Below are 27,997 nucleotides of genomic sequence, written 5' to 3'. Positions count from 1 at the left end.
TTTGAAGAAGAATGCTAGGAATCTTCGGTTGATTTTTCAGGATCAACCAGAGCATAATCCTAGTGCCACAAAGGAACAAACAATGTATTATAACAAAATAAAAAGGCAGCCTTCTGACTTTTATAAGATTGGTAGTGAAAAACATTCTTGACTATTGTCCAGTGCCCCTTAATCTTACTGAACAAGGTTTTCACACACTTGGTACTAAAAACTATCCTTGACAGATAGAATTTGGGATGACTAAATCTACAATGCTTGCTTTTACCCTTTTATTATCCCTGTGTAATCTTACATTACCTTCTTGCACACAGTATAGTGAAGGAAAGTAGGAAAAGCAGCTAATCCATGCCGAACAGCTTTACAAATCCAATTAAGGCTTTCATCGCGAGCAGATATACCAGCAAATGTGCTGGTCTCCAATTTTTCATCCTCTCTACGACAGCAACACATTGAATGGATGTTTCATGTGTATATCCTGCTGCATGGTTTCAAGCAGTTACAAAGCCAGTTTGCACAGAACCTGAGGTGTATGTGTGTGGGAGAATCCTGTGGCCCTCCAGATGTTGCTGTACACATCATTCACCTCTGTCTGTGTTGACCGGGTGTTGAAGTTCATGACTTCTGAAAGGCTGCTTCTGGCCTAGTATTTAATGCCCATATAGCGATTCCTGACTGAGATTGTGCTCCCACGATAGCAAGTAAAATGAGCCAATGGTGGGATTCCATTTCACTACCTTTTGTGGGCCAGAAATCTGGTAACATGCCTTGTTTCATTTTCTACAAGCTTTGACCAAAAGGCAACTAACGTTTTAACAACTGGGAAGCCCACCATCTAACAGCTAATTTCTGCACATAGCCAAGAAAACGGACTACAGTGGGAAAAAACATATCCAAGCCCAACCCTTTATTACCACGTTGAAGCTCTTCTGAGAAAACTGTACAGGGAAGGACTTGGCATGGAATCATAATAAATTAAAAAAAAAAGAGAGGAGAGGAAAGGAAGTGAAAAGAACAGCTGGTGCCACCATTGTCTTTCAGTAGTTACAGCAAGTGCAAAAAGCAAAATCTACAAAGAGCAGAATTTGAACGACAAGAGGTAGCAATCTACAGAGGCTTTTTTAGTGGGCAAAAAAGGAAGAATTTGGCATCCACACATTAAAAGGGAGACTAGCACAGGCAGGAAACCTGAGGGCACCACCAAATCGCAAGGTGCTGCAAAACCTAGCAGGGCAGAGAGCCCACGTTCTCCTGCTCCAAACTAGGAGATTGGGCAAGACTGATGTATGTTGCAAAAGCTAAGAATTCGGATCTCGCCTTGCCATGTACGAACTACATAGAAATTTGGCTTCTTCTAATTTGCTATGGAAGGTGGTGACGGAACAGGGCTCTCCTTGTGGCACAAAGCAGCAGGATACCCCAACCGAGGACCCAAAGTTGCATTTCGGTGGAGGCAGCTGCTCCCGGGAAGGGACAGAAGCCCCGTTTAGGTCTCCTGGGGTCCCTTTTTCAGGCCAAAAAAGCTGGAGGAACGGGGAGGCGGTGCGATGAGCATCGGAGCTTGGTTCTTGTGAATTATTCTGATCTGAAAGAAAGATGGAGCAAGATGTGACAATACTTTAGAGCAGGCCTCGGGTCTTTCCTCTACTTGCCCATCCACACACCCTCATATCACAGCTTATGGATGATTAGAGCAGACCAACCACTGTCTGGTTGCATCTCCTCTTCACCAAACTAAGACATAGAGAGGTCCCTTTGCGGTCATTACAAGTCAACGTTGACTTGATGGCACTCCATCAACCCATCAAGAGAGAGCTTCCAAACCAGCTAGTTGATCTTTAAGGCCCTAATTTAAGTCCAGGTGATTTCAAGGACCACTTGGCAGTAGCCAGCCTATTTGAAGTGATACTTTGGTCTTCTGAGTGGACAGGAACCTACCGAGTGGACAGGAACCACCAGACTAATCCCCACTGGATCTGCTGCTAGTCTTGGGCAACAATTTAATTAGTAAGGTGGCTTGTTTCAATTAGCTAGGAGTGGCAATTTGAAAAAAAGCCTACCAGCTTTTATGGTGGTTGTCACTTTCGGGGTATTTATTTCTGGGAAATCTGAGGAAAAAATGTCCTATAAAATCTGCAATGACCCAGTTGGAGTTGGAACTATTCTCTAGTTTTTTTAAACTGAAAACCGTTTTTTAAAAAAATCTAACAAAAAATGGTAGGCTCAGGCAGAGAGAGAAGGCTAATTCTCTATTCCAAGAATGTGTGATATTTAGGCCACTGGGGAATAAGTAAATCTACAATTAAGTCAGGGATCTTGGTGGTGATGGATGTTCCTAGCCAAGAAAGGCTCAGGCTATTGAATTTGCATAGTACAACATCACTTAAAATGATCTGATTAAATATATTATGCAGTCACTTTCTCTTGCTCGCATGCAGAAATCCTGATAAAGGGAACATGTTTTAATCATATCCCACTGCATTAGTTATACTGCAACCTGATAAAAGATCACCGTTGGAAATAATCTTTTATTCCTCATTGTCCAGATGCTGACCAGCCGTGTTGTAAGAATGGTGATGGTGATACGAATGTTCTTTTTTTTTATTGTTTTAATTAGACGAATAACACACACACAAAACACTCTTCAGTACAACTGCCAGCAAGCATGTCAATTGGTTACATTTGAGTTCCGTGCATTACTACAATCATTCTTTATACTTCATTCACATTAAATTGTGCATTTTAAATCAAAGACGATACCCACATTCTCCATTAGCTACATTTGTTTTGAGAGTACTTTTATCAAGAGACATTCGTATTTATATTATTCAATGGATAACCATTTTAACACCGACAACCATCTATGAGAGCTACCACATTCTGTTTATTTATCGCCTAGGATTCCTATTTCTTTCCTCCATCCACCTATACCATTTATCCCATATCTGATAGAATTCTGATTCTTCTTTTCCCTGGATTTCTTTAGTTAATTTGTCCATTTCGGCACAGTCCATCACCTTTCTTATTATTTCCTCTTCACTTGGGGTTAGGTTGTTTTTCCATTTCTGGGCATAGGCAATCCTTGCCGCCGTTATTATATGCAATATTAAGTACTGGATTTCTTTTTTGTATTTTGTAGGCAGTAATCCTAATAAGAAAATTTCCGGTTTCCAATCTATTTTAAATCCCGTTATTGCCTCCAGCCACTTTTGGATCTTTTTCCAAAACTTTTTAGCCTCCTCCTGATACGAATGTTCTATTGGCTATACAAAGAGCAGCCAATGATCATTTGAAGCTTGAGATTTGCCTTCACTTAACACAAACTGACTTAACTTTTAAGATCATTCTTACAACCTTCTTACTGACCACTCAAGAGATAGATCAAACATTTCTCAGTGGCCTTCTTTTATAAAAATTTCCCCTCAGAAGGCAAATGCTTTCAAGACTTCATTAAAAACTCATCTGAAAGTTTTTAATTGGTACTCATTGCTTTTAATAGGCACTCATTTTTTTTATATTCGAAACAGTGTAGCTTACATATATTTTCATGCAATGTCTGCCTTGGTGGATTAGCTTAAAGTAATAAAGCCCTCTCATTAACTGTTCCTGGCAATTTTCATATTTCAGCTACTTATGGAATATTGGAAGTTTCAGATTTTACCAGAATGCACCTGCTTGAACACTTGAGCTGGTTAGCAAGCCATCTATAATAAGGAGTTCTCTGGACTCACCAAAATAAGTATTCATATCCAAAACTACAAAACATAGAATATGACCTTAGGAGGTGCTTACTGTGCATGGTGCTTGCATCCATGGCTCTCCATCGATTTGCATGGGAAGATGCTTGAAGGTTCTGCAAAAAGGACATGAGAAAACCAGGAAGTTGACATGAGATGATGAATATTCAGATTTTACAGAGGTCCTCATGCAATTATCCAAAGAACAAATACCGAAGATGACAGTAAATATGGGACACCTTAGTGTTGACTTCTTGCCTTCATATGTCTATATTGCAGCCAGCACCATTACACCTTCGTATCACATATTATCACAGCAATTGTCAGCTGCAAGGAATCAGTTCCACATGGGTAGAGTTCTCTAACTACTTTATTGTATTCTGCCTATAATACAGGAATCTTCCCAAACTGCTTGCCTTCGCTTGGGAATAAATAAGTAAAGTCCCATGGACTGGTCGGGAGCTCAGACCTAGGTCTCTTGTAACTGTACAACGATTCAAGGCTGATTCCCTGCTTGAGTCCTTCCCCCGCCAGCCTGGCTGGGCATTTCCCAGCAGCAATCTTTTTGGTCAGTATTCTTAGTCTCATATGGCAGATGTGGAGGTGGGATGAGGCTCAGGGATAATGGCTGCTTAAGAACACTCACGGAGTCATTCTGTATAATGGTACTGATTCAACTCAGCTCAACTAAGAAGGGTGTCAATTGCCATTAATAGACATTTACTCTAAAGGCTCGCAGAGACATTGTTATTATTTCACATGCATCAAGGCCATGTACATGCCCCCCCTTTGGGAAAGTTGAAGGAAAGACTGTCAGAGTTCCAAGCAGCAACTACAAGAGAAGACAATGCAGCCATTGAGTTGCCGGCCCACCTACCTCAGGGTGATCTCAGAGCACTTAGCCAGCCGCGTGCCTGCATTCTTCAAACCGGTGTAGATCTGTCCCATTTCAAACACACCTTCCAGGCCCACCACCTCCATCCGTCGATCACTCAGATCTGGATAGGGAATTGGGGAGGGGAGAAAAGCCAAAGGTAAGAAAAGTCACCCCATCATCTCAAGCTCCCCTAGGAAGTCCTGACAGCAATGTTTCCGAAAGGGCAGCAGAGTATATTAATCTAGTTTGGCCTCTTAGAAATCATATGCCAGGGGTGTCCAAACTTGGCAACTTTAAGACTTGCGGACTTCAACTCCCAGAATTCTGGGAGTTGAAGTCCACAAGTCTTAAAGTTGCCAAGTTTGGACACCCCTGGCATATGCCATTCTTCATTCACCCTCTCAAGCCATGCCTGCCTTTCTCTGTTATGCGTACTACTAATCCACAAGGCTCCAAACTTTGTACCATCTACCCACTCTCCTGGCTCACCTTGTACACAGTTCTTCAGGATTTCAGCTTCCGTGATGACTTGAGGCTGTGCAGCTCCTCCGGCTGTGCTACGTGCCGCTGCCTCCCCCAAGGGTCTTTTGGTCTCGCCCCAGAGGTTGGAACCCCCGTGCATGCTAGGGATATTGAGGACAGCTATTCCAGAGAGGGCTCCACTGAGGTCCAGGGATTGCCCGCAGCACTTGGTAGAGGCAGATGTGAAAGAAAGGAAGGTGAGCAAGACAATAACTGCTGTTTTTAAGGCAATAATTTGAACAAGCACTGTAGAATCCAAGTTCTAGACCCATTCTTGCACAGCTGGGTAAATATGCAGAAATGGTACCGCTAGGACAGTGGTGGGTTGCAGGCGGTACGCCCCGGTACGGGCGTAGCGGGGCCTGCCGGGAGCACCGGGTACCGTTCCAGTACGGTGCTCTGGAGGGCCCACCCGCCCGCCCGAGCTCCTTACCTGTATTTGAGCTCTACGGCACTTCCGCACACATGCACAGAGCGTACGGCGCCTGCAAGACACTCCACTGAGCAGCTGGAGCATCATGGAGGTAAGGGCGCATGTGTGTGCTGCATGCATGTCCGTGTGTGCTGCTCACGTGCATGTGGAGATGCTGGGCCCCGTTGCACCGTACCGGTTGCAACGGGATCCAGAACCCCCCACTGCGCTAGGAGCAGGGTGTTTGAGAACTCAAGCTTCTTATTAACAATTTTGCCTGAGGTCGAAGTCCTAATGCTAAAAATGTAATAAATTGATCTAGGCTAATCAGTGTCAAAGAAAGAAAAACACTTTGCACCAGTGGTGGGATTCAAATAATTTAACAACCGGTTCTCTGCCCTAATAACCAGCTGGGTAGGTGGGGGTTCGGTGGTCATGTGACTGTGTGGGCATGGCCAACTCAACGTCACTCAGGTCGATGGGCGCTTCGCCTTAGCTGTTACAATGTAATTAGGGTTAACCAGAGAGACAGTTTCTGTAAGCAGGACAATAAAGATTAGGCTGGAAACAACACCAGAATGTTTCCTTCCTGCCTTCCTTACAGGATTAGCCCCGTAAAGTGTGGGAAAAAAACAAAATGCGATTTCTTCCAACAACCGGTTCTCCCAACTGCTTAGAAAGTTAACAATCGGTTCTCCCGAATAGGTGCGAACTGGCTGAATCCCACCACTGCTTTGCACACGTTCATAGGAAACATAATGTGCCAGGGCAAAACAAAATCATTTTGGACCTAAAGCGTGACTTTGTGTTAGACGCTGCTGCAAAGAATTGCATGCTAGTTAGAGAAGTCAACAATTTTCCCCAACCCAGAACAGCGATCACCTCAGGACCACAAAGGAAATGCTCACCTCTATAGACAAACACTCCTTGAGCTTTTTGCATGTGGCAAAGAGAGTCTCCGATGTGGCAAATTCAAAATACCAGAGCTTGTTCTTCATCCTATTCCGAAAAGAGTAGAGTAGCAGGAAAGGAGCAATGAAGAGAGGGTGTGTGACTGAGCCCCACTTCTTCCCCAGACCAGCACATCCATGGGCAGGACTTGCCAACTGGGAGCCCCACTCCATGGCAGGTATTCACTTTTCACTGCCCAGTGCAGAGCCATCCTCTCTGCATGACTAGCTGTCCTTATATATTCCTGGGAAAATCAGATCAGGGTGTCAAAGGGAGGGGGGACATTTCTAGAGGCAGAGTTGAGCAACAGAGTTGAAGTACTAGATCAAGTTTTATGGGAAGACTTGATTTTAATTAATTTAATTTTATTAAATTTATAGACCGCCCCCTCTCCCCAAAGGGACTCGGGGCGGTGTACAGACCACAATAAAACAATATACAAAACTTAAATATTTTTAAATACCCATAAAACAGATTAAGTGATAGGCTGTACAGTGTAGTTAAAAATTAAAACAACCTAAAAAATCTACCCCTAAAAATTTAAGATACAGGCTAGAGGGACACAAAAACTACAGTTAGGCCAGGCCAGCTAAGTTGAACAGGTGGGTCTTAAGTTTCTTACGGAAGGAGCAGAGATCGGTCGTTATTCTAATATCGGTGGGGAGGTCATTCCAGAGGGTGGGGCCCATCACAGAGAAGGCCCTACTCCTGGGCGTCGCCCACTGGCACTGCCTAGTGGACGGCACCCGGAGGAGTCCCTCCCTGTGAGAGCGAATCGGCCGCAGGGATGTATGGGACAGGATGCGATCCCGCAGGTAGCTAGGTCCTGTGCCATGGAAACTTGAGATTTCAGAATTGCCGTATCCGCCTTGAAAAGGGACGGGACAGTTGGAGCACTAGGACCTCCCCCCCCGCCCTCTTCCACAACTGAACTAACCTGCTGTTAAATTTCTCTGGGTATTTCTCTCTCATGACGTGAAATCGGTGGGCAATTGAGGCATCCTGAAGAAAAGGAAAGTGAAAAAGAGAAAGTCAGGGCTTTGTGGAGATGAGAGAGCCTCGGGACAGAAATAACCACAAGGTTAACTCTCCCCTTTCATTTCTTAAACCCATTAGCGCCCTCTCTGGGTCATTCCAAAGCCACCACTGCCGGGCACAAGTTACCACAACTAATGATGAATAGTTTTTAGCAGAAGCTTTATTGTTAGTCACCTATGTTATAAGAATCTTGCCAGACAGACTTCTCTCCCTTGGGAACGGTCAGATAACTTGAAGGGATTCTGGGGAAAGTCAGACCTGGGCCACGTCCTGCGAGGACTCTAAGCTTGGCCCCCTCTTAACACTTCCCTCCAGTCTAGACTCCACCCCATCCATCTTGTGCTACGGAATCCTGCCCTTTTTCCTTTTCACTGCTATGGCTCTTTATGATGGCCATTTTCTTTCTGTGCCTTCTGTCCTCAGGGGCAACAGGAAGGTTACAGCAGTCCCAGCATCATCGCTACTCTTTCTCTCAGTATATGTAGAGAATAAATACCCCCTTCTTTGCCTTCTTGAGCAAAGGATGACCCTTCTCTTGTGTTTTCCTCTGTTCCTACTTACTACGCCAATGGAGAAATAGTTATTGATGATCTCATAGGGCACAGGGTCTCCTTTCTCATCCGGGTTATCTGGCATCACCTGCACTGACCAGCGGTCCATCTGTATGATGTTACTTGCTTCAATATCTTTCAGTATCTTTACCAGGTTCTCACCATCATAACCTGGGAAAGCGCAGAGCATTAGTTGGGAGAATTAAGGGTCACTGATTTATGATCATGCTATCTAGGAAAAGGTTAGACCCTTAACTCTAAAATCTCTATCGTTCGGAGTCTTCTCATTTTGACCAGACAATTTTCAGCTAAGAATGAATACATCCAGGCAGTTCAAACTCTTTTTCCTTGCTTATATATTAACATTAATTCACATGCTATTGTTCATATTGGAACAGTGGTTTAAGGGCAAAACTAAGGTTGTTTTCATACTAGCACCTTAAACATTTCCACTGCATCACCTATCCATCAGTGAAGTGACATCAAATCTGCCTGCTTTACTATTATTTTTGGCACAAAAATAGTTGAGACAACTCCAGAAGAGGCTATAAAAGTGTGGAAAAGCCTAAGCTAGAATGGAAAACAGTTGTGATACTAAGCTAATGTCAGAAGTTGATTCATTTCACATGGGTAGCTGTCTTTCTGATCATTTACTCCTGCCAAGAAAGGCAGTGACCATGAGAAGTATGCAGAAATTATACGACTGAGTAAAGATCTGAAACAAGAGTGCCCCAACTGGACTTTATTATCCCTCTTATTGGCTATATCTTATAATAAATGGTGCGTTATTAATACTTGGGAGTCATATGTTCAACCATTATATGAATTCAAACTCAATAAGTTGAGGTTCAAGGTAGAATATAAGGGGAGTCTAACTGTGTTATTGATGTTTACTCCTAAATGGGGATTATTTCAATTTTGGCCTCACCTTATTCCCAACTACAAATCCTTTGCCTACAACAAGGGTGTCAAACTCAATTTCATTGAGGGCCGCGTCAGGGTTGTGTTTGACTTGGGGGGGGGGGGCAGCTCAACATCATTCGTGTCGGGGATGCCCGTGGTGCCCGAGTAATCTGCCAGCTCCTAAGCTCCATTTTCGGCTGTGACGGCTTCCTGCAACCCTTTGCCAACAAAAACAGAGCTCGGGAGGACTGCCCATGGCCCTCCCAAGTTCTACTTTTGCTGGCTGAGGCACTGCGGGCTGGTCCTTTGCTGTTTCCAGGGTGGCCCTGTGCGCCAGATCTAAGCACCTCGTGGGCCAGATCCAGCCCACGGGCCTTGAGTTTGACACCCCTGGCCTAGAAATACTTCTAAACTTCATTCTAAATGTTTTCCTTCATTTTAACTATTTCATTACAAATTAAAGCTGCAGAATATACGGTAGGAAGAGAAAAATAAATGTAATTACAAGTATACACACATAGGTAAAAAGAAACCAAAAGTAATGAAGCAATGAATTTGAGCTAGTCACTCTCTCTAGTCAGCCCTAAGGAGGCAAGGGCAAACTACTTCGGAAATCTTGCCAAAAAACCTGCAGGGACTAATTGAGGCACTTGCCAGGGGTCAACAATGACTTTAAGGCAGCTTCTCTCCCCCAATAGAAAGTAGTAGGCTTTGTTTCATTACTTAGTTCCACTTCAGTCAATACTCCAATTCATAAAAGCAAGCAAGTGTAAAAAATCCTAAGTGTCTCTCTTTACCCCAGGACAAATAAATTCCCTAGTACAGTTTAGAATCTTTTGATTAAACTTCCATCTAACCCCCCTCTCAAGACTCCAAACTATGTTTAAATTATCCATTCGCTCCTTCTCTGAAATTCTCTGGGTCAGACGCTGATTAGCGTTTCACTACCACATTTCTTTCCTTCATTGTGGTGATCTTTCTATATGCAGAGCTCTTAGTAGAAACCCCTTCCCACAAAAGGTCTTCGCTTGAAACAATCAGTTCCATTCCTTGGAGGAATTATGGCATGGTCTAGGTCAGTGATGGCAAACCTATGGCACGCATGCAACAGGTGGCACGCGAAGCCATTTGTCAGGGCTGCCCTGTCAGCTGGCCAGTGCGCGTGTGCGCGCTGGCCAGCTGAGTTCACCCTTTTTAAAAGCCATTTTCCGCCCTCCCCAGGCTCCAGAGGCTTCATAGGAGCCTGGGGAGGGCGAAAAGAGCCTCCCCCCCAGAGGCCCTCCGGAGGCTTCATGAGCTTCCCTGACGCCTTCGGAGTGCTCAAAACGACCCTCCGAGCAAACCGGAAGTCACTTCCTGTTTGCTCGGAGGATCGTTTTGAGCGCTCCGAAGGCTTCAGGGACCTTCCGAAGGCTTCCCTGAAGCCTTCGGAACGCTTAAAACAATTCTCAGAGCAAACCAGAAGTTACTTCCGGTTTGCTCGGAGGGTCATTTTGAGCGCTCCGAAGGCTCAGGGAAGCCTCTGGACAGTCCCTGAAGCCTTTGGAGCACTCAAAATGATCCTCCGAGCTTGGAGGGTCGTTGAGGGGGGGAGCTCAGAGGGTGTCTGGGGGGGGCGGGGGAGGCTGTTTTCACCCTCCCCAGGCTCCTATAAAGCCTCTGGAGGCTCGGGAGGGCGAAAAAAGCATGTAAAAATGGGGGGGGGGCAAGCCTGTAGTGCACGCATGCGCACTTGGGGGTCACGCATTGCATTATGGGTGCAGCACGCCTGCACACGACCCCCCTGCGCTCTCCCCACTTATGGCACGCAAGCCAAAAAAGGTTCGCCATCGCTGGTCTAGGTCTAGGAAAAGGAGTGTCCAAACTTGGGAACTTTAAGACTTGTGGACTTCATGCTGGCTGGGGAATTCTGGGAGTTGAAGTCCACAAGTCTTAAAGTTCCCAAGTTTGGACACCCCTGGTCTAGGATATCTCTGAGGTGGGGATGGGTCCTGACGTCAAGTTTTGGAATCTTCTGAAATCACAACAGATCATACCCAGAATCTATGACTCCAGAGACAAACCAAGAGACTGACTAAGCTTATGAATTTAACTTCCTCTCAAGTTCCTTCCCATGCTGATTTTCAAGAAATTCATTGGTCTAATCTGAGTTTAGAAGAAATATATGTCAAATGCACTTCACAAGATCAAAGCGAATGCTCAAGCTTTGGGATTCATGGGTGTAGCATAAGGAAGGTCTGCTAGGCTTGATGGCAACTGTTCCTCACCTCCACCCCAACGAAGACAGCGGGCCAGATCATTGCCAGTTCCTAGAGGCAAGACAGCCACTGGCGGCCGACTTGGTAAGTTGGCTTTATCTGAGGAGAAAGTAACACGATGCGTTAGAATAATCTGTTAGAATTTGGCAATTGTTCTTTTTCTATATAATGCCATGAATAAAAACAGGGAAGTTACTTGACAACCAGTTAGTAGGAACCTAAGCCTGTTAATGGTACTTTTAATAGGCCTTTGGCAGTGGTGAGTTTTCATTTTTTTTTACTACCGGTTTGCTCGTGCACACACGCTCGCACACATGGTGCTTCTGTGTATGCACAGAAGCTTCCGGGCGGAGTCTCTAGCTGCCGCCGATACTGGTTCGCCCCATCTGGGCCAAACCGGCAGAGACCCACCTCTGGCCTTTGGGTTTTGGTGCAAAAAGTACTGTTTTAATGAACCTCAGCAACCAAGAAACCATAGTCATGTTTCTCAAATATTTACCAATGGTGGGATAATAAAGTCAAGATTAATGTGGATTTTTAAAACCATTATATTAGATGTGCTATGACTATATTAAGAATATGGGAATAGATACAAACGCAGTGCCTGAAAACACTTTTGTGTCTCTCGGCACAAGAAGCGTTTTATGGACAAGAAATAATAGGCAAATGTAAACGGCTAACTTTACACAAGATAGTAAAATTTTGTCAAAGGGAATCAAAAGAAGAATTGGTGACAGAGGGAATATACAGGTGAAACTTGAAAAATTAGAATATCGTGCAAAAGTTCATTTATTTCAGTAATGCAACTTAAAAGGTGAAACTAATATATGAGATGAGACTCATGACATGCAAAGCAAGATAGTTCAAGCCGTGATCTGTCATAATTGTGATGATTATAGCTTACAGCTCATGAAAACCCCAAATCCACCATCTCAGAAAATTAGAATATTACATGTAATCAATAAAACAAGGATTGTACATAGAACAATATCGGACCTCTGAAAAGTATAAGCATGCATTTGTACTCAGTACTTGGTTTGGGCCCCTTTTGCAGCAATTACTGCCTCAATGCGGCGTGGCATGGAAGCTATCAGCCTGTGGCACTGCTGAGGTGTTATGGAAGACCAGGATGCTTCAATAGCGGCCTTCAGCTCTTCTGCAGTGTTCGGTCTCATGTCTCTCATCTTTCTCTTGGCAATGTCCCATAGATTCTCTATGGGGTTCAGGTCAGGCGAGTTTGCTGGCCAAACAAGCATAGTAATCCCACAGTCATTGAACCAGTTTTGGTGCTTTTGGCAGTGTGGGCAGCTGGAAAATGAAGTCAGCATCCCCATAAAGCTCGTTTGCGGAAGGAAGCATGAAGTGCTCCCAAATCTCCTGGTAGACGGCTGCGTTGACCCTGGTCTTAATGAAGCACAGTGGTCCAAAGTCCTGTTGCTCAGTGGTCCAAAGTCCTCTTTTCTGATGAGAGCAACTTTTGCCAAAAGCACCAAAAACTGGTTCAATGACCGTGGGATTACTGTGCTTGATTGGCCTCTCCATTCTTCCTCCATACTCTGGGTCCTTGGTTTCCAAATGAGGTGCAAAAGTTATATATTAGTTTCACCTTTTAAGTTGCATTACTGAAATAAATTAACTTTTGCACGATATTCTAATTTTTCGAGTTTCACCTGTAGGTGTCAGGGTTCTCTTATTTAGTAATGTTAGAAAGAGTTAATATAGACAAAAGACTGAGTTTGAAATGGATATGTGCACAAATAATGAACATATTTTATTGAAATTTGAAACAGAAGTAAAAATGAAAGAATGTATAATAGTGGGCTAACATTTTTGGTTATAATGTACAGATGAAACAATGGGAAAATATATGGTTGAAAGAAATGGAATTAGCATAATTATTTTAATGAGCATTTTTATAGAGTATCACAGCATTGATATATGTCACCAGAGATATTGTCTAGAATATATAAAGGCACTTCAAGTTTGTTTTGGAAATGTGAACAACAAGAAGTGACATTTTATCATGTTTGGTGGATGTGTAAGGTTTTCCTTTTGGGATTGATGGACAAACAGTTGGAAAAAAGTCATGGAACTTTGTTTTATTCATAATAACTGCAGTGAGATTATGCAGTTTGGCAGTTTGAGTCTCACCTGCCCAAGGTTAACTCAGCCTTCCATCCTTCCGAGGTGGTTAAAATGAGGAGCCAGATTGTTGGGGGCAATAGGCTGACTCTGTAAACCGCTTAGAGATTGCTGGAAAGCACTGTGAAGCGGTGTATAAGCCTAAGTGCTATTGCTATTGTATGCCCCAAAATGGAAAGACTTTGCATTATTCACAATGAAGTCATAATTAATGATGATAAAACACGCAGGGATGCTTAATTTGACTTCTTTGAACAAAGAAAACACAGTATCTATGTTTATGGTTGACTGGAAACTCTTTATAGATGTTTTTTGCATGAAAAAGAAAAAAAAAACAATTTTATGATTTGTGGTTTTGATGATTAGACAGAACAGATTATAGAAAGAACAGAGGCATGTTGTAACCATAGAGTAAGAGATAAATTCATAATTGTTCTTAAAACTTAAAACTGCTATAAAGAATATTGGCAGCTACTTCTTTGTATCTTCTTCTGCTTCCTTTCTTGCACTTTTAGCTTTTTCTTTGATTTCTTCCTCCCCCCCCCCTCCCCATTCCCTGTTTCTATTATTTGGTATTAGTTTTTAATTCTGTTTTTAAAATATTTAATGAAACGATATAAATAATACTTACCAATGGCATCCAAGATCCATCCCACAGTGCCATCACCCCCACAAACTAGGATACGGAAATTTGGTATATCTCGGAAAAAATTGAGGCTAGGACAAAAACACACACAAAAATTAGGTACTCATCCTGCAGAACATGTGAAATACAGGAACATCAGATTGATGTACAAAAAGTTCACATTAACTCACCCAGGTCCAGGGCCTCCCTTTAACAAGTTATAAACTTGTCGTGGGTTCAGCAGATATTGAAATTTCCGCAGCACTCTAGCAACAAGACATAACCAGTCAAAAATCCCCACCGCAGTGAAATCTGAACTAGAAATCCATTTTGACAGAGAAATAAATATTGCATCCCATCAAACAGGAATGCAGGGGCCTTCGGATCTCATCAATTCTAGGTCCCTTGGGAACCTTCCCAACACACAAAGGCAAACCAAATCTACATCAGAACTGGCCACCTTTTCAGCAACAGCGGCCAACATTTTTTAAGCACAAATTTAAAATTAAATATGTCCCAAGTTCGGTAAATTTTCAGCAACCTCTCTGCAGAAAACCTGCAAATTTTCAGCCAAATGTAATGTTAATGTTAATTTCTGGCAATTGCCTGCAGTAGTCCCTGCAGTTTTCTTGGCAAGATTTCAGAAGCCATTACCATTGGTTTTCTTCTTCCTCAGGCTGAGAGAGGGACTGGCCTAAAGCCACCCAACAGGCTTCATGACTAAGGTGGGACTAGAACAGTGGTGGGTTGTTCTTACTGTCGCTACTGGCACGCTGCTTACAGTCTGTTTCTGCACGCGCCGGACATGCACTGCGCATGCATGCACAATCCACCGCCCCTGTGACAACCACCTGCTTGTTGGGGCTTGCGCATGCGCCGCACACTGTGCGTGCATGCACACTTTGCCATTTCCCATAAAAACAGCTATAGAGCGTGGGTGGGCGGGTGGGCCAAAGGAGTCACCGTACTGGTATGCTCTCAGCTGCTCCTGGCCACTACCGGTATGGCCGTAGCGGGCCGTACCCGCAGCAACCCACCACTGAACTAGAACTCACAGCCTCCAGGTTTCTAGCCTGGTACCTTAATCATCACCCCAAACTTTTTAAAATATATAATTTATATTTTTTTAAATTTAATTTTGAGGTTCCAAAATTAAATTTAAAAAAATATAAATTATATATTTTATATATAAAATACTGGACCCATGGCATTATATAGGCAGTTTCAGGATTTATATTACATCCAAGAGAAACATTTGGGAGCGTAAGAGGGAAAAAATGTCCTGAAAACAACTTGTTTTGCTTGGATTCAAAAGCAAAGTTGGCTTAAGTCATCCTACGGCGCCTAGGCTGCCCTATTCCCACATTGGCACTTCCAACCTTACTCCGTTCTCACCTCTCTCCTTGTTTTCCACCACTCTTAGGATTGACAAAGACAAGCAAGGGGTGTGTGTCAGGCAAAGGGTTGATCTGTGGAAAGGGGTTAGAAACACAAATAGCCTTGGTAAATGGCCAACTCTGATTGCCCTGCACTGTGACAACAGGATGCAGATTGGGATACAGCACAGCACAAACAGAGATAGAAAACGGGGGTCAATTGGGCTGGGTGGCCAGAAATGACATCAGTCTAATCATGCAGCTACATGGATTTACTGTAAGCTTTATTCCCAGAGGGGGACTAAGGGTACCAAGCTGCACATAGCAATTCTCCTTATTGCTATGAATGTAGTCAATCAGCTTTCAGCATAAATGCGTGCGTCTCCTTTAATGATTAAAGTAAAATCAATTCTGCAAATATCTAGGAACATTAATCCCCAGATGCACCTACCAGAAATTGCCCGGTGTTTGCAATTTCTGATCTGATAAACCTTTCACTGCAGTGAGAAGCAGCTGCCTCTGGCGGAGTGGCTACTTTGCTGCTTCTGAACCATGACAGGGTGTTTTTCAGAAGAGGTCTGGAATGTTCTAAAATGGGTTTCTTTTCCAAACAGAAAGGCAGGAGAGAGAGCAGGGATTGACAGGCAGCTGGATGGGAGGGAGGGGCTTCCGTTCACCCTTCCCTCTGGCCCTTCTTTTTTGTAGGCGTGTTGCTGAATCACAACTCCCAGCAGCCTTCATTATCAGCCAAGGTGGTTAGGAGTGCTGGAAGCGGCAGTTGAGCAATATCAGGACCTGCACAATTTGTCACATTTGAATTTGATGGATTGAATATCCCTCTTTCACCCTCTCCTCTAAGGCCGAAGAGGAGAAGTGGAGTTGTTAAGGTCACCTGGAGGTTTATCTGTGTCCTCAGGGACACCTGAGTGGTGCAAATGGTTGTGGAGCCTTTTTGGAACTGTTGAAAGGACTGCGTTGTGGACTGGAGAGAGATGAGGTCGTATCCCTGTTGAGAGAGGGCTGTTCAATTTTGACATAGATGGCTTCTTTGACCCCTCTTTCAAACCAGCGATCCTCTCTGTCCAAATTATGGGCTTTGTTGTCTTCAAAAGAGTGTCCTGTGTCTTTTAAATGCAGACAGACTGCTGAATCTAGTCCTGATGTGTTTGTTCTCCTATGTTGTGCCATGCGCGTATGAAGTGGTTGTCTTGTTTCTCCAATGTACATATCTGCACATGCCACATTGCTCAGTTTCTGTCTGGAGTGTTTGATCCTTGGGGTGGACAAGCTTCTGCCTTAGTGTATTCTTGGGTTTGAAGTGTGCACATATGTTAAATTGCCTGAAACAACGACTTCATAAATACATGGCACAACATAGGAGAACAAACACATCAGGACTAGATTCAGCAATCTGTTGTGGCCCAGCAGGATCCAGTTGAGTTGCTGATGGACTCGGATAGCGAGGAACCATATGAGTCTGCCCTGGACAATGTGGAGGACCCTGTGCAGGGTTCAGACTCAGAGCAGGGACCAGAGAGGCTGGTTGGCCACCAGGAGGCGCCTGAGGCATGGAGCAGTGGGGAGGATCAAAGGCAGTTTGTCCCTGATGCTAGATTGAGAAGGGCTGAGAAACGGAAGCAGCAACTCCGCAGGCACAGAAGATGATTAAGCACAGGTGGTTGTGGATTGGCCCCTCCCAAGAGGGATTATAGGTGAGGCGTTGGGAGGGGACATTTACAGGAAACAACCATTTGAATTAGTAGTTAAGAAAATCTATGTATTCTAGCCGTGTCTGCTCGTTTGGACGATCTGCGTTGCTTCATTTGAATTATCTGGGTTGCTCTATTGAACGTGAGTTGTCTGGGCTCTCAGCCAAAGGATTTGTTATCTCAGTAATTAAAAAGTGGCAAACAGCCAAGCCTGTGTTCTGGTTTATTCATAGGCGTGGAGAGGGGGGTCAGAACAGCAATCCATCTGTATTTAAAAGACAAAGGCTACTGGAAGCATCCTCACCTCAACCCTAGACAGCAGGGAGTGCTCAGAGAGCTAAGTGCTCCAATGAGGGATCCTGTGCTGACAACCAGCTCTGTCCACTTTACCCCAGACTCACCCGCAAGGCCTGTCCCTCAGGAGTAGTGAATGGCTGAGCTGGTTCATCTGAAGGGGTCCCGTTTTTTTGGCTGTTCTGCCGCTCCTGTGACACATGGGAGAAAGATGAGCAGGTGATGAGACAAATCAGAGCTGGGAGAGAATTTTTGGGATAGGAACAGGCATGCCTATAAAAAAACATCTCCTCTCTTGGTGTCCCAAAGGTGCTTTTTCAAGAGGCAACTGTACTTTCTTGTTTTTCTTTGAAGATCTTTTCCTTCTCATCCAAGATGCTTCTTCAAAGTACCTTTGGGGCGACCATGGCCTGGATGACTGAGAATCTCCATAGACATTCCTCTCTTGATGGTTAGGTGCTTGCAGGTCTCCAGAACAAGGATAGACCAGTTCCTCCCTCCCTCCTTCCTTTAAGCAGACTGTATCTTTTGATTTGGAGGAATTTTGTTTCCCAACAAGATGATGGCTCAAACCTTTCTTGAAGTCTTTGCTCTTTGTTTTGAAATGGCTGAAAGGAGCAGCCTGGGGTTAGCCTTTCACTGATGCAAACTCAGCTCAGCTCATCTAATCAACAGGCTGTTCTGAAATGGGGGGAGGGCATTCAGGGGTGGGCTATTGCAGGTTCACCTGGGTTCGGGAGAACCTGTAGCTAACGTTATGGCCGGTTTGGAGAACCTCCAAATCCCACTGGCTGGCCCTGCCCACTCCACCCCTCCCCTCCCAGGAGTCTCCACGTGGCCCGTTTTGGATGCAAGGTAAGTGCAAGGCCCGTGTGGAGGGTCGGAGAGGGGGGGGAAACGGGCCTCCTGGAAGTTCTGGAGGCCCAGGGGAGGCAGTTTTTGTCCTCCGAGAGGCTCAAGCAAAACCTCTGGAGCTTGGGGAAGGTGAAAATGGCCCCCCACCATGGTTGAGGAGGTCGACTAGGCCATGCCCACCATGCCCACGCCCACCCAACAACTGGGCAGAGAACCCGTTGCTGAAATTTTTGAAGCTCACCACTGGGGGCATTCCACAATTGGCAATTTCCTCCCCCCCAAAAGCATTTTAGATCACTTCCCAAAATAGAAAACGGGTTTGAGTGTACGTCAAAGACAGGATGCATATGCTTCTACAGCAGATTCCTTGGGAGGAATATCAGAAGTTGCTTTATTCTGAGTCAAAGTATAGCTCAGACTACAGCAGGGGTGCTGTCTGGGGAATTCTGGAAGTTGAAGTCCACACGTCTTAAAGTTGCCAAGGTTGTACACCTCTGGCCTCCCGGAATGTTGTAGACCTTCTCAAGGAACACTAGGAAGTAAACAGGGAGTTTTCTGAACGCCTGCCATGTGTTCTATCGCTGAGCTATGGGCCCTCCCTCTGATTCTCCTCTTGTAGATTCAACTGCCCTGTAAGTGGCACAGGATGAAGGCAATTTGAATCTCAAAGAAACATAACATTCTTCGCAAGGGCAACACATACAGGACCGCTCAAAGGAATGAAACTAGAACAGTTTAAAAATAGCTTTGGGCCATTCCACCCAAAAGAGGAAATAGACCAAAATATCTCTTGCAGTGCATCAACATGATAAATGACTCACTGGAAGCCCTGTTTTTCTTTTCTTTTTTAGTTTTTTTCCCCTTTTCCATCAGCTGCTTTATGTACCGTTTTGAAGAGCAGCTTTGGAGCGCTCGGAAGCTTACATTCCAGGTTTCCCTGGCATTCGGGCTGGTCCTGATAAAGACACTGCCCAACTAAGGATTTTTCTTTCCTCCCAAGAACTAGCAAAGGCTTTCTTTCTTTCTTTCTGTTTCTTTCTTTCTTTCTTTCTTTCTTTCTTTCTTTCTTTCTTTCTTTCTTTCTTTCTTTCTTTCTTTCTTTCTCTTTCTCTATCTATCTATCTATCTATCTATCTATCATCTATCTATCATCTATCTATCTATCTATCTATCTATCTATCTATCATCTATCTATCTATCTATCCTATCTATCTATCTATCTATCTATCTATCTATCTATCTATCATCTATCTATCTATCTATCTATCTATCTATCTATCTATCTATCATCTATCTATCTATCTATCTATCATCTATCTATCTATCTATCTATCTATCTATCTATCTATCTACACACACACACACACACACACATATATGGTAAGAGTGTGCTTTAAATATCTCTGCTACAGTCCAAGCACATGCAAAACAACATGAGAAGATCTGTAACCTGAATACCTGAATAAGCATGCTTGCCTGTTTCCCCCTCTCTGTGCTGGTTGACAAACATCATCCATCCTTTCACCAGTCCTGCTATTGAGTGACAGATGTTATAGCGCAACATCTCTGTACAATCCCTTGTAGTTGATCTACTGTATATGAGTGTTTCCCAATCTTGGCTACTTTCAGATGTGCGACTAGCTAGGGAATTCTGAGAGGTGAAGTCCACACATCTGAAAATGACTCAGATTGGCAAACGCAGAGTTCAATAAAGGCAAATATTTGTAATTCAGGTTTGAAATGAGGGGTCTTCGGTGCTCTCTGGGTGTCGTTGTTTTCTGGCCAAAGTTTCATTATCCAGACTAGGTACTGAGGATGTTACCTAGTTTGGGTAATGAAGTGTCTGCAAGAAAACAGCCAAGTGCAGAGAGCACCCAGGATCCCTCAGGCAATGATTTACATATAATGCAAACTCTTAAAACACTGCCTTTAAGTTTCTATAACAGGATTGCCAATGATAATAACTGTCTCAAAAGGCTCCTTGCTCTCACCAGCACGACGGGGTAGATTGCTGAAGGCGGCAGGATATGGTCTCTGAGATTCCCACAGTCACAGGTGGAAGGCATGAGAGGTAGGCACTCATCATGAATCTAGAAGATTAAGATACAAAGCAAGGGTTTCCCAATGCCTCACCGAAGGCAATGAAAATGGGCAAACAACCCCCAAAATCCCAGGCGGCATTTGCCTTCCCTCTACCAGGGAACATCAGTTTGGGTTCAACACAATAATGGTTTCCTCTTACCGTTGCTACCGGTTCGGAACCAGAAGCGCTCACTTGCTTTGCTCGCTTATGGTGGTTTTGTGCATGCACAGAGCATCCATGATAGTGGTGGGATATGACCAGTATGCCCCGGTACGGGCGTACCAATGCCTGCTGGGAGTACCAGGTACTGTTCCGGTATGGTGCTCCAGAGGGCCCACCCACCTGCCCGCTCTCCTTACTGCTATTTGAGCCGATAGGGTGCCTGCGCGATGCTCCGCCGAGAAGCTGGAGCGTCGCGGGCGGTAAATACGCACGTTTACGCTGCGCGGGTTCATGTGGTGACCGCCAGGCCCTGTTGCAGCATACCGGTTGCAACGGGATAGCCAGAACCCACCACTGGTCCATGATGACATCTGGGCGGAGCTTCCCACCCTGCCGCCGCTACCGGTTCGCCTGAACCGGGGTGAACCGGCAGACTACCACATCTTAGAATTTTGGCTTCTGTATCACAAGGCAAGGGACCCCCCTCCCCCTACTTTGAGTTGATTAAAAAAATTGTTTTGTGCGTAAAAAACTAAATTCTAATTTTGGAAGAAATGATAGCAAGCTCTTTGAAGATTTGCACTCTATATGCGCCATATATAAAAACGTAAGTATGCTGATACGAAAACAAATTCAATGCTTTTGCAAAAAAGATGGCTTGTAAAGGCAACTTGTTAAACAATGGCCTCATTTATGTCTCTGCTCTTCTAACCCCACATCTAACTATAGCCGTGAAAGAGTCAGTATTCAAAACAATGGGAATCTATGACCTGAGAAATAAACTGAAAAATCCCAACAATCTCAAAAATACATTTGTGTAGACGATATCTCTAAAAATGGGGAAACATAGTTTCAGATTTCATGAAAGTTATCTTCGCTGTGGCAAAATTACCATTGGATCACCACAAATCTTGGACAGTTAATCTATGAATAGGCAAAGACTAGACATGGTTTCTGCTCTTTTGAAACCCTTATTTAAATCCTCCTTTCCAATAGTGTTTCTCCAAATTTTCCTGTTGGGCAAATAGGCAGGAAAAAAATGCTTTAAAAAGTGGGGAGGGAAAGCTTCCGACGATCGCGTGGATCAGCTGTAAGCTGATTGGAAGATTTCCCCCCGCTTTTCAAAGCATTTTTTTCCTGACAGTTCACCTGAAAAAAATGCTTTAAAAAGCGGGGGAAAAGCTTCTGATGATCGTGTGGCTCACAGCTGAGGCGCGAGATCCTCAGAAGTTTTGGGTTTTTTTTTTACTACCGGTTCGCAGAACCAAGGACAATTGTCCCTATCAGTTCGGCCAAACCGGGCTGAACCAGGAGGATTTCACCCCTTCCTCGGACAGCGAGACGGAGATTGGGGGCAACGCACCCATCAATGTGGAACAGTGGTGGGTTCCGGATCCCAGTGCAACCGGTACTATGCAACGGGGCCCAGCATCCACCACTTGAACATGCGCAGCATGTGCGTGCATGTGTCCTTACCTCCTGTGATGCTCTGTGACACCTCTGCGATGCTCCAGGTGCTCAGCGGAGCGTCACGCAGGTGCCGTACGCTCCATGCGCGGAAGCGCTAAAGAGCTCAAATACCGGTAAGGAGATTGGGCAGGCGGGTGGGCCCTCCAGAGCACCATACCGGAACGGTGCCCGGTGCTCCCGGCAGGCACCGGTACGCCCGTACCGGGGCGTACCGATCATAACCCACCACTGATGTGGACCTTGTTTCTCAGCTGCAGAGTCCTTTCCAGAAAGCCTCTGATGGCGAAAGGAGGCCAGGGGGCTCCACACACCTCAATCTGGAGCCTGTTTCTCAGTTGCTAAGCAAAATGCTGACAGCAAAGCGCAGGCGGGGGGGGGGGGGTGATGCGTGCAAGCAGCGGCAAGGAGCCGCAGAAGTGGGCCAGCAAGGCAGGTGTCGGGGTGTGCAAGGCCTGGTAAGTAGGGCAGTTCCACACACACCCATCCTCACCCTAGCTTAATTTTTACCCGTATGCCTCACACCACCCTGTGCATCCCGGAGTGGGTGGGGTCTTAACTAGGGCTTACTTTGGCGGGGGGGGGGGTGTATGGCTTATATTGGGCACACATATAAAAATCAAGCTAGGGTTTACTTTTGGGTTAGGTCATATTTTCAGGAAAACAAACACAATACCTACTGAATAAGAGCCATCTAATGAAAAGCCCCTCCCCCCCTGATTCCTGATGCCAGAATCCCCTTTGAAATCAAATCATGGAGTCACAAGTAGCTTGCCTTCTGATGGCACCAGACACAGTGCATGCCTGTGAGACTCTGGAAACTCTTGATCTTCTTTTGACACTTGTCACACTTATTGCCTTCGCAGCCTCCTCTTACCCAAACGTGTGGTTGCACCTACAGGAGGGAAGTGAGGAATAATGAAATCCGGGGGAAGAGAGAGAGAGAGAGAGAAAGAAAGAGAGAGCAGCAGAACCTCAGCCCTCAGGCTACAAGTTTCTACCTTACTGACACTCTTCAAAAGGGAGGCTTAAAAAACTGAAACGGGGACAAGGGAAGGGATGGGAAACGGAACTCCTGCGGTCTTCCTGATATTCTCATTCACATTCTTTTTTTTTTGACATTCTCATTTTCATTCACAGGCAATTTAGTTAAGAGTAAGAATACTGTAAGTTCTCCATAGCACAAGTTGAAGTTTTGATCACTCACTATAAAGTCTTCAGGATTAGACAACAGCATGGGTGGGCAACTGGCAGCCACACCCTGGCTCCCCTGGCCTCTTTATTTGCTACTGAGAGTTCATTGCTCCTTGACTTATGATGGGTTGTTTTATGACGGTTTGAAAAAGCACAGCCACAAAATGTGCGCTTTGCAGCCTGTAAAGACCCCCAGCTGTTGTAAACGGTTGTCCTGTCCCTCTCCATGGTCATGTGACCAAACATCGAGTAAGTCAGCTTTATCGCGGCATTGTGCAGTCACACTACCACAATTCACACTAGATTTTTGCCAGTTTCCGGCAAAAACATTCATTTCAATGAATGGGTGCACTTAATGACCGCAGTATTTGCTTAATGACCGCCATGAAAAAGGCTGGAAAATTACTTCCCATTACATGGGTGCCTCAACTTATGATTATAATAACTGTTACAATTGGATTTCTGGTCCCAATTATGGTCATAAGTTGAACATTACCTATAATTTGAAAAATAACATGTTTGCCCCAAAATAAGACAGGGTCTTATTTTCTTTTGACCCACAAAATATGGCTTGAACCTTATTATCGGGGGAGGGCTTATTGTTTTGGGGTTGCTGGGTGGCTGCTCTCTTGGCTGCTCTCTCCCTCTCCAGCTGGGCACAGTGCCAGTCACCAACCTAGCGGTATCCTGAAGGCGCCAAGCAATGCAAGCGCCTTTGCCTCCCTCCCCAGTTCCCACGGCTTGGCGCCTTCGGGATACCGCTAGGTTGGTGAGTGGTGCTCTGCCTGGCCGGAGGGGGGGGTTGTCCAAGGGGCTTATTTTCGGGGGAGGGCTTATATTTTTGCCCAGCTGAAAAATATGGCATGGCCTTATTTTCAGGACATGTCATATTTTCGAGAAAACATGGCAGTAGCAAAAATACATAAGGTTTCTTATCTGTTACCATGCCACAAATACCTTGGAGTTACCTTATGGTAAGATGGATGGCTAATAAATTTGATAGCTAGCTAGCTAGCTAGCTAGATATAATGAATACCTAATTAGCCACCACCAAAAACATTATATCTTTTATTTACCGGATCTTATCGGAGTATAAGATGCACTTTTACCCCCCTAAAAGAGGGTGAAAGTTTGGGTACATCTTATACACCAAATGTAGCCCCGCCCATCCGCTGGCCCCCACCCTTTGGCCTCTGCCTCTAAGCAATTTGCCTCCTTGCAGAAAACAGCAAATAGCCTATTTCTGTTTTAGCTTCAGCACAGCCTGATTAGCACAAGCAGCTGATTGTCGATTGGATCAGCCTCTTGTTTCCATCAACTGTTTCAGGCTGCAGGGATTGCCACTGCCTATTGCCGCCTCTGCGCACCCCTTTTTCAGCCTCCGCATCCCATTTTTGGCCTCCGCGTGCCTCATTTTCGGCCTTTGCGCGCCCCATTTTCCGATCCCTGCTGCCAGGAATGGGCAGAAAATGGGGCACATGGAGGCAGCAATAGGTTATGGCAATCCCTGCAGCCTGAAACAGCTGATCATCGGGAGGCTGATCCAACCAACAATCAGCTGCTTGTGCTAATCAGACTGCTGAAGCTGAAATGGGCTGTTCACTGCAAGGAGGCAAATTGTTGGGAGGCAGAGGCAGAGGCAGATTTTTTCCCTTGTTTTCCTCCTCAAAAGCTAGGTGTGTCTTATACTTCAGAGGGTCTTATACTCTGAAAAATATAGTAATTTTAAATGAAATATTAATTTAGGCAGGTTTGTCTTTTTTAAAAACATTATATTTTTTGGTTGCCATCAACTTTTTTCCTGTCTCCTGGAGGAATGAATATATTTTCCAGCTTGTGTTGCATGCTGAGAGACATAATGTCTCTCAGCATGCAATGTAAGCTGGAAAATACATCCATTCCTCCAAAAGACTTCTAGCGGTGGTTATGACACTAATATCAAAGCCAAGGAAGGGCAAAGAGTCGAAGTAAAAAGGAACCAAACAAGGCTATTTTGACCTCACATATTGAGGACTAGAAACGGGCATGCCACCTAGACTTCTTAGAAGATTGAAGGGAGGGGTTGGGGAGATGAAGGAGCCAATAGAAATGGGAGAGAGAGCAGAAATCCCGGATAAGGAAGGCAGAAATACAGAAATCTGGCTGATGGGTGCAGAACCCGTCCTTGCTGGGTTACTCACATTGGTGTCACGGCGGTTCTTAGCATAGGTGCTGATGCAGCTGAGAGGAGCCTTCCGAGCACAGCGCTCGTGTACGATGTACTTGCAGACTGTGGGCGAAAAGGAGGAGGGATTCAATTACATGCTACGGTAGTAGGAATGAAAGAAGCCCTGTTATCCCCCAAGCAGCATTCAGCTTCTCTACCTAAACTTGGATCCTATGAGCTTAGTGTAACATCTCCTTTCCTTCCTCTCTCTCCATAGCTTCCTCACCCTTATTTTTGGGTTGAGCGTTTTCCCCCCCAAATCTAGTGATTCATACGAAACAGCCGAACGACTCCATTGCTATCCTGGATAAAGGATCCCATGAGCCAGCAACAGGGAAGCACTGATAAAGGCCTGGGGAAATGACCAGCAGTCTTCTTCTTCTTTTTTTTTTAAATCCAGCTAGGCAAAAAAGTCAAATTGGAAAAAAACAGTCTGTGGGGAGCGATCCGTTCAGGATTGGCATCCCCACAGGCAAAACTGGAGGAGGTTGAGGCACCCCTAGTGGTGGGATACGACCGGTACGGGCGTACCAGTGCCTGCTGGAAGCACCAGGTACCGTTGCGGTACGGTGCTCCGGAGGGCCCACCTGCCCTCCTTGACTGTATTTGAGCCGATCGGGGCTTACAGGCACGCGCACGGAGTGTACGGCGCCTGCACCACACTCCGTCGAGCAGCTGGAGGGTCGCGGAGCCGTCGCAGTGTCGCGGGCAGTAAGTATGCATGCACGTGCTGTCCGAGCGCTGCATATGGTGGACGCCTGGCCCCATTGCACCGTACTAGGATTGCAACGGGATCTGGAACCCGCCACTGGGCACCCCTAAATCTGTTTCTGTCGGGTTTATCTCCAGGCAAGACTGTAAAGAACCAGAGGAGGAATTTCTTAAGAATTCTTGCTTTTCCTGGGACTGTTTGGGAAGTTTGCCCAGAAAAGAAGGTTAACCATGAAACCATGAGGCTATGAAGCCTCTCTTCTATGTTCACATGACTTGGCTGAGCACAGAAGATTAGCTTTTGTAGGATAAAAGCAAGCCTCTCTAACCCCATGGCTGATTTAAATATTTGTATGACACACTAACCTGTTTAACGATCCATTTTAGTGTGTTTTGAGAACACGGCTAAAAAGAAACTCTTGTAAAAGAGAACATGAGAATTCAGCATAGTTTTCTCTTCTGGCTTAAGGTCAGCATGGATTCTTAGCATGGATTTTCACCTTTTGCTTCTGCTAAGCAGACTGTGGTTGAAAGATTTTCACATTTTCCAAATAACCAAGATGCAATTATTTTTGGATTTGGAGTGCTAAGGAGGATTTCTGAGATGGCATTTTTCTTTCTCTCGCTGAATATTTTATAAATATCCAGAGAAAAAAAAATTGCCAGATTGTTCAGAGGCAGAGAAAGCTACTTTTAAACTTCTGGGTGGCCAAATCATACAAATAGTCCAAGTTCTCAGAAAGAAATAGCCCTGAACAAACAGCCCTGCACTTGCTGTGAGTACAGAATGCACACATGTACACATATGAGCAATGTATCTAAAAATATTTTTTTAAACAGATGCTCATTTAACAAGGGAGGGGAAATCCTCAAACTTATCCAAATGGAATTCGTAACAGAATTATTTTGCATCTGTTTTAAACTAAGAGTATACGAAGATAGATGCTTCTTCTGAATAAATTAAATTACTGCTATTATGAATGCTATGCTGCATGCACTTAAATATTAAATGCTTCATAAGTATTTTTGTCAACATAATTAGTCATGGGCAATGTTAATGTGTTCCAGCAGATGGCAGTATGGGGCTGACCTTGCCTAGCTCAGAAGCCAGCCAAATTGAGAAGACTGGATTCAAATTTAAATGGGAGCCCAACACAGAATAACCAGCATCGGAACATAGATTAGGAAATTAGGAACCAAACTGACAACCGAAAATAGGTTTTTTTGTTGCTATTGAGAGAACTGCAGGGTTCAGTCCACACAATCACTGGAAATTGAGTGTTACTTTACCACTAATTTTTACCACATCTTTCCCACATCTCACCTTCCAAAGCCTATGCAGTCTTGAACTGGGTTTCATAGGTAATCTGCTTTCTTTTACAGTGTGGTTAAGGCACCAAGCTAGAAACCAGGAGTTTGTGAGTTCTAGTCCCATCTTAAGCCTGAAAGCCAATTGGGTGACTTTGGGCCAGTTGCTCTCACCGTAAATGCACCTCACATGGTTGTGGTTGTTTGGAAAACAGGAGGAGGAAGGAGTACAGGTAGTCTGCGACTTACGACAGTTCATTTAGTGACCATTCAAAGTTACAACGGCACTAAAAATGCGACGTACAACTGTTTTTCACAGTTGCGACCTTTGCAGCATCCCCGTGGTCATGTGATCAAAATTCAGACGCGTGGCAACTGGTTCATGTTTATGTCCTTTGCTGTGTCCCAAGATCATGTTGCAACCTTCTGACAAGCAAAGTTAACGGGGAAGCCAAATTCAATTAACGTCCGTGTTACTAGCTTATCAACTGTAGTGATTCACTTAACAACCGATTCAAGGAAGGTCGTAAAATGGGGCAAAGCTCGCTTTAACAAACGTCTCTCTTAACAACAGAAAAATTTGGGCTCAACTGCGGCCGTAAGTCGAGGACTACCAGTA

At 44.7% G+C, this 27,997-nt stretch overlaps 1 protein-coding gene across 3 annotated transcripts in view; it reads right to left on the bottom strand.

Moving 5' to 3' along the window:
* Window positions 1–889: 889 nt before the first annotated feature.
* The window catches only part of DGKA (diacylglycerol kinase alpha), an 87,365-nt gene continuing 60,257 nt past the window's right edge, over window positions 890–27,997 (bottom strand). For all 3 annotated transcript variants that reach the window (XM_081950120.1, XM_081950119.1, XM_081950121.1), the window contains exons 10-24: window positions 25,334–25,422; window positions 22,735–22,854; window positions 20,239–20,337; window positions 17,500–17,583; window positions 15,409–15,482; window positions 14,205–14,279; window positions 14,020–14,105; window positions 11,256–11,345; window positions 8,096–8,256; window positions 7,434–7,498; window positions 6,454–6,544; window positions 5,101–5,299; window positions 4,612–4,732; window positions 3,790–3,850; window positions 890–1,582 (exon numbers count right to left, since the gene is read on the bottom strand). In XM_081950120.1, the coding sequence (XP_081806246.1) occupies window positions 1,484–1,582; window positions 3,790–3,850; window positions 4,612–4,732; window positions 5,101–5,299; window positions 6,454–6,544; window positions 7,434–7,498; window positions 8,096–8,256; window positions 11,256–11,345; window positions 14,020–14,105; window positions 14,205–14,279; window positions 15,409–15,482; window positions 17,500–17,583; window positions 20,239–20,337; window positions 22,735–22,854; window positions 25,334–25,422 (1,514 nt within the window). In that variant the 3' untranslated portion in view covers window positions 890–1,483. The remainder of the gene's footprint in view (window positions 1,583–3,789; window positions 3,851–4,611; window positions 4,733–5,100; window positions 5,300–6,453; window positions 6,545–7,433; window positions 7,499–8,095; window positions 8,257–11,255; window positions 11,346–14,019; window positions 14,106–14,204; window positions 14,280–15,408; window positions 15,483–17,499; window positions 17,584–20,238; window positions 20,338–22,734; window positions 22,855–25,333; window positions 25,423–27,997) is intronic.

Source organism: Natrix helvetica (genome assembly GCF_964273705.1).
Source record: "Natrix helvetica genome assembly, chromosome: 1".
Taxonomy (NCBI): domain Eukaryota; kingdom Metazoa; phylum Chordata; class Lepidosauria; order Squamata; family Natricidae; genus Natrix; species Natrix helvetica.
The sequence above is the reverse complement of the archived record's forward strand: the minus strand, read 5'-3'. Positions and strand labels throughout refer to the sequence as shown.